Source organism: Cephus cinctus, unplaced genomic scaffold, assembly GCF_000341935.2.
Source record: "Cephus cinctus unplaced genomic scaffold, Ccin1 Ccin1_scaffold0806, whole genome shotgun sequence".
Lineage (NCBI taxonomy): Eukaryota > Metazoa > Arthropoda > Insecta > Hymenoptera > Cephidae > Cephus > Cephus cinctus.
In genome coordinates, this window is record NW_014333403.1 from 474003 (window position 1) to 485360 (window position 11358).

Below are 11358 nucleotides of genomic sequence, written 5' to 3' on the forward strand. Positions count from 1 at the left end.
GGTAAAAAACATATATATATATATATATATATATATATATATATATATATATATATATATATACGATATAATATCTCAGGAGGTCGTGACCCTCGAGATACGTGAGAAAGAACCCTTTGCCCTGTTTTATTAATCATTTATTCAACGACCAATTCGCCAAAAAAACGAAAATCTTTTTCGGGGCGTATAGCATCCCTTACTTACGGTATATATATATATATATATATATATCACACTTCTTCCCACGTATATTAAGCGAATCGCTCTTAAGCGCTTGGGGGATGTTTACGGTGGGCTGTTTCGAAAATATTTTTCCTACAGGGGTTGTTACTCCTCCCTGTTATTCGACACAGTATTCGGATTCCGGCGTTACTGCTCTTTCCTGTACTCCGTCTGTCGGGTCTATTTTTGATTATCCGCGAATTCGGTTTTCCTTGACACCCCGTATATATGCGTAATAGAGGATGGGTACGAAAAATCCAAAAATATTTTTCGACTTATATTTTTGGAGAAAAAAGACTCCCTCGCTCGTAGGATACCCTATAGACTTTTGGTACGTTGGGGTTAATAGGAAATCCAAAAGGGGTGCATTTCATCTTGTAAGAATAGACGTCACGTAGCAACCCCTTAGCGTTTCGCACCCCAACCACGTGTTCGTCTCATTCTTCCTGCATTGGCAATTTGTCCATTCTGAGATTCCTAGACATATTCTACCGGGATGCCTATATACTGGGTGGACAAATAAATTTGAAATGTTATTCTCGGGAGTTGCTCGCTGTAGAAAGGGCAATTCGAGTGCGATACGCTAGAAACTCACCCTCGGTACTGTATGAGCAGGTGATCCTGTATGCTCCCTCCCACTTACACCCTCTTGCCAGGCAATGGGCTCACTCTTGGCGAAAGTAGTTCGCTCGAAAGCACGCGACTCGAGGGTCGCCCCTGGAAAGCCTAAGGGTATCTCCACAACCAGGCACATATTGATTCGATCGATACTTATCGAAATACATGCCGAAGGCTTTAAACCCTTGAAATTCTATTTTCTCCTTTTTCGGCTTTATTTCTTTGGTTTATCATATAATGCAGGTAAACGTACCATCCCATCGATACCAGGATGTTACCTGAGGTATATACGTATTCTACGGGTGTGTAGATATTTTGAATATTTTCGTTAGAAACTTTTTATAGAAAATTGTTTTTTGGAAAATTTATCTTTTTCGTAATCTTCGTACATTCTGACTTTTCGCGTCTTATGTTTATTTGTGTTTTCAAAAATTCCCGCCGTAGGAGTCCTTTCGACGATGCGAATAAGCTTTGAATATTCTTGATTAGAATTACAAAGAGGATGAATGTAATTTTGTAATTTCGAATCACAGTGTGACGCAATCGGAGTTTCTTTTTTACTTTCCACTTAGGGGAGTGCCTCGCACCAAGGGGACGACTCCCTTAGACTCCATATTAATCCAGAACGTAATTTTCAGTGAAATTAATTTATGCGGGGTTCCAAGCTTCTAGAATGTTCCACCTATGTATTCACCCTTACGAGAGTCTCTTTCAGCGTGGATGTACCCGACCTTACAGTAAACCCTCAAGTCATTTTCCAATGTAGGCCTATTTTTGGAATACGATAAACATTTTCCAATTTTACTTAAATATTCCAACCCTCTGCAATTTCCCATACAAGATCTCATTAGGGTTCCTTTGAAAATTACACAAAATGCCGACACGCCCCGTAGCAGAGGGGATGTAAAGCACCCAAAAAAAGTAAGGACTTTTCGAAATCACGTGAAAGAGGGTCGTGATGTCATTTTCAAAAAAATTACTACGCCCCAAAGGACCATCGCAGTCTGGTCTGCCAGGGACGGGGGAGGTAAATACTTGAAAATAGAACTTCCTTCATTTGAGTTTCAAATATTTCTCACCAGACGGCAGCACCGCGCGTAATAATCAAGCTTCAAGGAAGAGTGCTCGAAAAACAAAAAGCATTCCCGAGTATATCGTCTTATCGACGTTTCATCCCTGAGGAGAAAGTTTCGCGCGGATTTCGAGTGTCGGTATGATTTCGTTTCCCCATCGAAACTCTCGGAGTGCCGTTCCTTGTTGTAGAAAATTACAATAGCGACACGATGCTGGAAATGAAAAAGTTTATGGAGTCTCTGAAAAAAAATCTTTTCGTCGAATCTATCAATTTGAGGGATCTTCCCACGTCGCCCTGTTCCTCGCGACTTTTCATTACCCACTTACGCCTATGTATCGCTCGTGAAATATTTTTTGCGTCCCTACGAACACCCTTAGCCTTATAAATCTCTATACCTCACAGCCTATATATCGTGTATCCCGATACACACCTAATACAGTTCGAATCTTCCCTAAGTTACACGGTACCCGCTTTAAAGATAACAAGGTACGCCTTAAGCCGCGTATACACTTGAAACAGAACCCCGCGACATGATCGCTTAATGTAACCGCGTGAAGGGGATGATTTTTGAGTAGCGCAATAATGGGGGGGTCATCGAAAAAAAAAAAAAAAAATTATACCAACGCGTATTGATATGCAAAATTTCGCATATCAATAACACGTGGGTGAATTTTTTTTATCCACCCGAACACGTAGCATCGACAATGAGAGAAATAGGGGACGAAAAATCGTGTATTTTGGGATCGGAGCGTAAAAATATTTATAAACTGCAAGAATGGGAATTATTGTAATATTTAATGAATTTTGAATCTCCCGCAAATTTGAATGCAATGGAAGGTGCGGATGAACGGAAAGAAATTGTGGCGATGGCCAGGGGCGGTACAGGGGACGTGGGGGGGGAGTCGGAAAAATAATAATGAGAAAAGTTGGTAGATCCCTTTGAAATTATTTCTCCAGTCAGGGATGTGAGAAGAGAATGAGGTGCCTTGACGCTTGAGAGAATTTTTTTTTTATATTGGAAAAAAAGTGGTCTGATTTTTTTTTGTTAAATTATTCCGAGCACTTTTTCATCGATGTGGACGATGCCGAAGCTTTGACGTAAGATCAGAGAGATTTAAAGGTTCGTATCGATAGGTATATAGGTATAATCGCACGACCACTTATCTTGAAAGATATCATACTGGAAATTTTGTTCCAAATGAACTTTTGACCTTTTTCTGCCTCTTTTCTTTATATTCGACGGGAATGATCACTAAAAATGTTCGTCTGATTAGTTAAGGCTGCCGAACGTCAATATTTGCCGTCGTAACATCCGGTTGGGAAATCGGTTACGGGCATTCTTAAAAGCACGGGGAACAATGGAGAAAATTGAAATGAAAATTTGTAGGGAAAGAAAATTATTGAATTTCGCAATGGGAAATGTGACTGTTCCAAGGTACCTTGACGCCTTCTTCTTCTTCTCCATCTTCCAAAGGGATGAACGAATTAAGAAGGGAATGTCGAAAAAAAAAAGATGACTGATGATACCATTGGGTTCTATATTTTATTTTCAGAAAACTCATGAAAAAAAGTCTCGCGAAATACGTTTCGAGCATTTTTGAGTAATACGTCATTTCGTTTTTATCCGCTTTACATGCGAACTGTCTCTCGCGTGAATTTGAACCAATTGTCAAAATTTCTTGTATTCAGTGTGAGGACACCCCACGTGACAATTACAACGTGGATCAAGTAAACATTTGACGGGATCAACAGGTAATTAGGAAAATCGGTAATTGCTTTACCTCACGGTTCGACCGGCTCAAGTTGGCTCAACGTGGCCGATGCCAGTGAGGCATTAATCGCTGAGTGTGAATCCGGCTTTACGTTGCCAAAGGGAATACAATTTCGAGCACTCCGTCAGAGAGCCCGATCGACGCGCCATAAAGGATAAAATTAAAAGGATACAAAAAAAAGGAGACTTTCACTTTTTTTTTTTGGGAAAACGAAATAAAGATCGATATAAACAGCTTTCCGCCGGCTCAACGTTCTCTGTGAAAGCTGCTGCTTTATAGGGAGTTTTCAAGTGACCACGGTGTATGTACCTTGTATACTCTACACACATTTTTTTTCCCGCGCTCCTTTTCTACGTGACGCCTGTCGCTCTCATGAAAACGTACCTTTATGTGAAAATTCGCATTTACCTACTACGTCATATAGACGTTACGCGATAATGACGTAACGACGTGGCTGAAGATGTTCACCGGTTCGCATACATAGACCTTAGGGAGCTGTCGCAATTTGCGGAGCCGCCCTTAGATTCCCAAGTGTTATCGGCATTAGGGAATTTTAGGTGAGCGTTTCTGTCTCACAGGCCAACATCTATAACTACATATATATAGCATATCACTATGCTATACACGACGTACTCAACGTTGCAAACACAAATGCGCAATATGGCCCAAAATTTATCTGACTATTGAAATACATTATTCATACGTGTCCTCGTGATTGCAGCAAATTAAGTGTTGCCAATCGTTAAATTATGCATTCGACTTTGAATAATATTATGGATCTGTCTCTCGTACTGCTCCTTTATTTTACTTTGGAGCTGACGGCTAGTTCGCTATGCTGCATGAATGCCAAATGTGCCACCCTGTAGACACTGGTAATTTGACAAGACCCTCATGAGCACTGAGCTCTTAAATAATGAGGAATGACATCACTAAATCTTCATTGAGAACACCTTTGGGCTCTTATCAGCCAAAGAGACTATACATTTGTTTTCATATCTGTATACGTTATAGAGCCTCTTACAAGGCTTTTGTGTGTATATATATATATTATAGGTCTATACACAGTGTGTATTAAGTATACACTCTTATTATGTATGCATAAGAAAATTGTCCCTTTCGACTGAACATTAAATTCCACTCACAAGAAATCTGCCGATCGTATCAGACGAAACTTTCAGAGCATTAGCATCATTTGTGCAAAGACGAATGAATAACGGGTGGCTCATAAATACTTAAAACTTTAACGAAAATTTCAACAAACCCTCGCGAAAATCCCACTTCTCTATGTTTCACTAAGCTTCGAATGAAATGGGATACAATTTTGAGATACGAGAAATAATATTTTTTTTTGGTTTTTACTACGAAAAAAAAAAGAAGTTTTTCGTACCGTAATCACCGAAGCAATTTCTAGCATGCTTTTCAGTTGGTATTTATTTTCTTTTGCCTACCACACCTTTGACAATGACGGAAGCACTTCTTTACCGACAGTGTAAACCTTTTGGATGTTCCCTTTTAACGAGTTGGTAAGCACGCACGTATTTACATTGGTACCGCGTGTCCTTACGGATAGCTATCGGGTGTTACGTTTGAATAGGATCAATTTGAATTCGTGCAAATTTCAATTTCAACTTTGAACTCTTCTCGCTACTTTCGATCTGGACGTGACGCAACGTAGCTTTTTTCTTGTTAAAAGTCCCTAGCGGACTTTTTACGAACTAGAGCTAAGGCTTACCATACGTATGCATATTTAACGGGTGATTAAAAAATAAAAGTATATCCATCTCGACTCTGGAATCTACTCGAGTTTTATTCCTTTATTTTTATTTTTTTTCGATTACGAATAACTAAGGCTACTTAAGCGTGACGTAGTTCCGTATCTTTTATCGTTTTCTTTGCTTGCTCCAATGCACGTTGTACTTTCTGTTATAATAGCATCCATCTCCGCCATATTGGCAGACCTTGTTCCGTAATGTATATTAAGCTAAATATATGTATACATTGCCATGCCAAGCAAAAGCAGACCTGGTTAAAGAGAAAAGAGAAGGAAGCAAGACTTTCTGTAAAGTGCTCGCGATAAAAAATGACGCTGTACACGGTTATAATGAGTACAATAATACAGGGTGGAAAATAAAATAGAACGGACGTTAAAGAGAGTCGCGCAAAGAAGGAAAGGAGTCCCGAGAAAAGGTAAAGTGGATTCGTTATCATCAGTCTCGGAAGCATTCGAAAGGGGTCGACTTATGCTCTCGAGGTCCTTAAAATTATTCTTTAATTATTTTACACCCGTCATCCAGGCTACCTCGGTACCGTCTCCTACCCCTTTCGGATCTAATTAGACTTTATCCGAAGTTTTCAAGGTAGGGTCTCACCTCGCTTCAAACCTATGGAATTTCCATCTTGGTTCTGGATTTTCTGCTCCTGGTGAAATTCGAGTTGACTTTAACCTCGATTAAATGAAAATCCCGCTCCGTTTCTCTTTCGTTAAGGAAGTCGATGTCCCTCGGGAATGATCGTTAGAAAATCCACCGACTTAACAAGACCGAAGCTAAACTTTGAGCAATATATGTCTCTCGGTCTCGTTGAAACGGTCGAGAACTGCGAACACGTTTTTTTGAGTTACTCACAAGAGGAAAAAAAAATCCTAACAAACGATCGATTTTAGGCTAATTCAATCCTTTCTCAATGCGATGCAAATTTTGAAAACCCTAAGACTCTGGTTATCAAAAATAAAAATTTTTTGATTTCCTTTTTTTGTTTTTGAATTTTTATAAATCGTCAGCGTTCCTTAACGAACCTTAACTATCAAAGGTGACTTATCAAAGGGGTCGTTTCTCCCCGATAAACATATTACCCAATGACACCAACACTTATATATAACATATAAATATATCGACAATTATATCGTTATTTTTTTTTACATCCCTCTCAAGCAACCCCCTTAACTCTGATAACCCTTTTAATCTTATACCCAGCAAACATCACGATTGCAATTTGAGTTTTACGAGCGTTCGATTCAACCGGGTCATTAATCAAAGCCGATCGACGTTATATTCCCGTAAGTTCGCTACAGGCCCGACCCGACGTCAGAAATACAGAGGATCGAAAATTGTCGTAAAAGCCCTTGGGTTATATAACGGGTGTATAAAATATCATATACGTATATATACGCTATGTAAATCTGATAAGGATTCTTATCTCGTTAATCCCAAGTAAACAAAGCAATCGCCAACTGCCAGTAACGCGGCTCAGTCGGCAATTAAATTACTGATTTTTTTTTTTTTGTAGTAATACAAATAATTTCCAAAAATATCATTAATTCCGACAACGTGCACGGTTTTCGATACTAAAGGATTTAGTCTGCTGTGAAACAATTTTTTTTTCTTCAAACGAGTGAAATAAGCCTTGCGCGACTGATGCGGTTTACATGCGTTACTGATGACGGGTTTTTGGTTAGCTTTTGACAAGTATACCACTTTCATGGAATATTCAGGATTTAAGTAAATGAGGTTCTTTTATGTCAACATGTATCAAATAGGTATGAATATCAATCAAGGTATTATATATATGTATATATATATATAGCGATGTATAATATACCTGTATACTATTTTATCTCATTCATGGGATGTCCGCCTATTTATACATAGAGGGACGACATGAGAAAATCCATTATAGGATGCAAGTCAACGCATTAAACGGTCGCCAATGCATCCCATTCTGGACCACAGAGACCGGATCAAAGAGGCGATATGTACAGGGTGTACCGATATTAACTCCCCGACAGGAGACATCCGACGTAATTAGATTCACAGGTTGTAGCTACGATAACCTATAGGGTGACCTAATTGAAATACGTTTAATCGATGTAACGTCATCTCGAGGCATCTAAAGGGGCTTCTATACATAAGAGTCACTTGGGAAGTCTGTGGATTTTGAATTTCTTAACCTACAATTTTATGCCGAGAAACAAGGATTTTGCAGTGCAATAACAGAAATGGAAATCGTTAAAGCATCCTTAAAACGTCCCACTGGGACATATGATGGATGTTTGAGACGCGATCGTATGATTTCTTCGGATTTGTTTCATGAAGAAATTTGTTTTTGCAAAATTTTTTTTTTTTTTTGTATACTACTATTATGTACCCAGTGGCTGTTTAGTTTACTCCCTGAGCTCTTTGGGCAATGAGAAATTTTATTTAAGGTTCCCGGTGGATGATCACGTAAATACTTTTAGGGTCGCTGCATTAGGGCTGGTTTCTTGGTCCTTCCCTCAGACAATCACAGGGATCATCCTGGAACTGTTTCTAGCGAATGGGACAGATCAACGTGGTCCGTAGTCGTGAAGTGATAGATACCCTTGGGTGTTAAGTAATGATATTCTACCGTGACGTCCCACCGGAAACTCTCTGCCTTGATTCATCTCTGGGTTCAAGTTTTCATGGATACCCCTACTGTATACGGACGTTTCCAGACCCCCCTGGCTCCGTGCTGTGTCCCTCTTTAGGTTAAAATGTAAGACAATGCTTAGTGGATTCCAGGATTGTTTTGGGAATACGGGAGGGGTTATGGTTTCCTTTTTTTTCATCATTTGGGACAAGTCGTGCAATTTGGATTATTAAAAAAGATCCGTTTTATTTTTGTCTCCTCTTCAAAAAACTACCCCTTCAACTTTTTTATCTAACTTTTTTTATAGATAAAACAAAGTTCACGTATATGGTTGGTTCATAGATGAAACGCAGCGTAAGGTCTAAACGGACTAGGGTGAATTCAAGATGGCGTTGTGAGCTTTAAGAAAATTAAAAAAGTTTTTGACCTTTTGTTACGTTAAAGGTTTTCGTAGGATGATTTATTTTCATTTTGACTGCCGAAAGTCATTTTCTAGCTCGGTTCGTGAAATTCCTAATTTATTTTTCTCAAATTCGAATTCCTATCTTTTCGCGAAGATTTATTTTTAGAATTTTCAAACTCTCCCTGACAGTCTAGCAATTTGTCCTGAGAGAAGACCGGTGGAAAGTGTCCTAATTTATTCTCCGATTTATGGGGTAGTCTCCATAGAGATTTCCACCCCTTAAATCTAACCTTAACAACAGACGGTGAACCTCATGAATATTCGGTTTGTTAATACAAAATTCAGAAAATTCCTTCCTCTTTAAAATCTGTACGATCAGAGTCATTTGAGATCGTCATAGCAATGTGTATCATAGAAAAATCCTGAAAATTTTTGAAATATATATCCTACAAAATTTCACCAAAAATCCGTCATTTTTCACCAAAAACTTTTTTTACGTCACATAACTTCTTTTTTATTTCAAATTTCGAATTTCCCGCCTCCGCGTACCAACACAGTTTTGTCAAATTGTACAAGGGCTATCTTCGTTATTATTTTATTTCGTACCTTTCGATACAATGCATATGTCGGAATCTTCCTTATCGATCGCGACCGTAAAGTGCATTATTGTTCTTTGAAATAGCTTTTAAAAGGAAGCAAAAGAAAAAGTTTATCGGCAATAAATGACGTTCGAATTTCTTTATCTCGAACGTTGCCTCTTTTATCTCCCAAAACCAATGGGAAAGCAAACGGATCCGTTTGATCTCGCAGGAAGACCTTATTACAGTGGAGTCTCGTATAGTTTACATTTTCCCAACTTATGTAATGCCGACTGTCGGGGGTCGGGAGTTCACCCCCCCTTCCCCCCCGGGGGTCACGAGTCAAAACCGGCACGACCATTCCACAAAAACTGATTGGTAATTCAAATAGCTTACGCGTGTCCTCGGCATAAATTCTTTGAGTGCGGATACCTCAAAATGTAAAAGTTAGCCGGATGCATTTTACCCGGCCACAGTACTCAGAGGCTCAAGAAAGCATTTGTAAGCCACAAGAGACTCCACTGTGAATGAAAACCTCCCCGGAGATTTAACAACGAGCAATGATGCCTGTGATTAAAAAAAAAAGTACAAAAAAAACAATACACAAATACAAAAAAAATAAATCGTTAAAAAAATATACCAGTCGAAAATTTCGACTTTCAAAAAAGTGGCTTGGATTCCGAATTTTTTTTATCGATCGTCTACTCACCCTCAAATTTACATCAACCCTTATCCACCAAGGTCAAGCCTGCAGATAACAGGCACCCCTCGGTCGACGAAGGTAAAATATAATCGCAAATCGCAAACTGACCGAACAATCACATTTTCATTTCTACCCCCATATGGGATAATCTCGAAATTGCCAAAAGACCTAATCGAATTAGGGCTGCGATTAGGGGACGATCCCAATCTCACATATACCGATGGACGTCGTAGTTATTCGATCGTGTAATACATATACGTACAAGGCTCGTCTAAAGATAAACATTGTTTTACTAGCCTTAAATGAAAGAGTCACCTCACAGAACAAACACACTGTATATCTATATACCGAAAACACTAGCAGCGAGAAAGACACGAAGACACGTATACAGGGTAAAGCTCGAGCCAAGTATAAGGGTGCAAGGAGATATCCCCTCTTCCGGTTTACGACGGACAATACGCAGGAGAAATAGAAGTGCACAAGGTTTACGTACAAGACAGAAAATCTCATCGTCCCCTTCGCTGAACGTTACTACACGTAAATTGCCAAAGGGGCAGGAATTTATATTTGCACCCCGGGATGAACGTGTCGCCTACAGATAGCGTACCGTGGATTGCAAGTTGGAAGTTATGAAATATCAGTAAATCCATAGGTTACGTAGCAAATATATACAGGGTGGTTGACGAAAAGGTCATCGCGTCAAGGTAGTCTCCGTTCGTTTAAATTATATTAATATTTCATATATCGTATTGTACCTTAACGTTAATATATGCACATACTCTATCGTTGAAACCGTGGATATTATTTTTTACGACAAATTTATTATGACAATATTTCATATATCGTATTTTACCTTAAAAATTAATATATGCACGTACTCCATGGTTTAAGCGGTGGATATTTAATTTAAAGATAAATTTCTTCGTTTCAGCTCCTAAGCTCGATGGTCGTAGTCGTAGATAAATTTATATTGAAAATATTTCATATATCGTATTTTACCTTAAAAATTGATATATGCACATAATCTATGGTTTAAACGGTGGATATTTAATTTAACGATAAATTTCTTCGTTTCAGCTCCTAAGCTCGATGGTCGTAGTCGGAGGTACGAACGTCGCTGGCGCCTTGACGCATCATCCGCGAGAATTAGCCCAGCGACAGGCGTTTCTAGAGACGCGTCAATGCGTCGAGGCGCGACTGACAACGCAGCGAGAGAATCAGCAGCAGGTATCTCGCGAAAGAAATATATCTTGTGTCGTTGTTATTGTTATTATAAGCATAAGAAATATCATTCGACACGTATTCGGGAAATGAGTACGTAAATTTGACTGCCGCAAGCATGGCCGTGTCTCGCGCGATTGATGGTAAACAGGTTGAAAATATTTCATATCCGGCAATGAATTTTTAATGCTCAGCCGATACTCACTTTTCTCATACGTTTTTTTTCTTCAAGCATTTTATTTATTCGAGCAATTTTATCCCGTATCTCCTTTATCGATCTTCACCGTACAAAGAGGTTTGTCGTTGAATTCAATGGAGTAAAAAAAAAATTCACGTTCAAAGATATTAAACGGAAGGACAAGAGGGGTTGGGATAGACGG

General features: G+C 39.0%; 1 protein-coding gene across 3 annotated transcripts in view; it reads left to right on the forward strand.

Moving 5' to 3' along the window:
• LOC107270651 (adenylate cyclase type 6) overlaps nt 1-11358 on the forward strand; it is a 65594-nt gene that overhangs the window by 38743 nt on the left and 15493 nt on the right. For all 3 annotated transcript variants that reach the window (XM_025088010.1, XM_025088009.1, XM_025088008.1), the window contains one exon: nt 10835-10984. In XM_025088010.1, coding sequence (XP_024943778.1) covers nt 10835-10984 — 150 coding nt within the window. The remainder of the gene's footprint in view (nt 1-10834; nt 10985-11358) is intronic.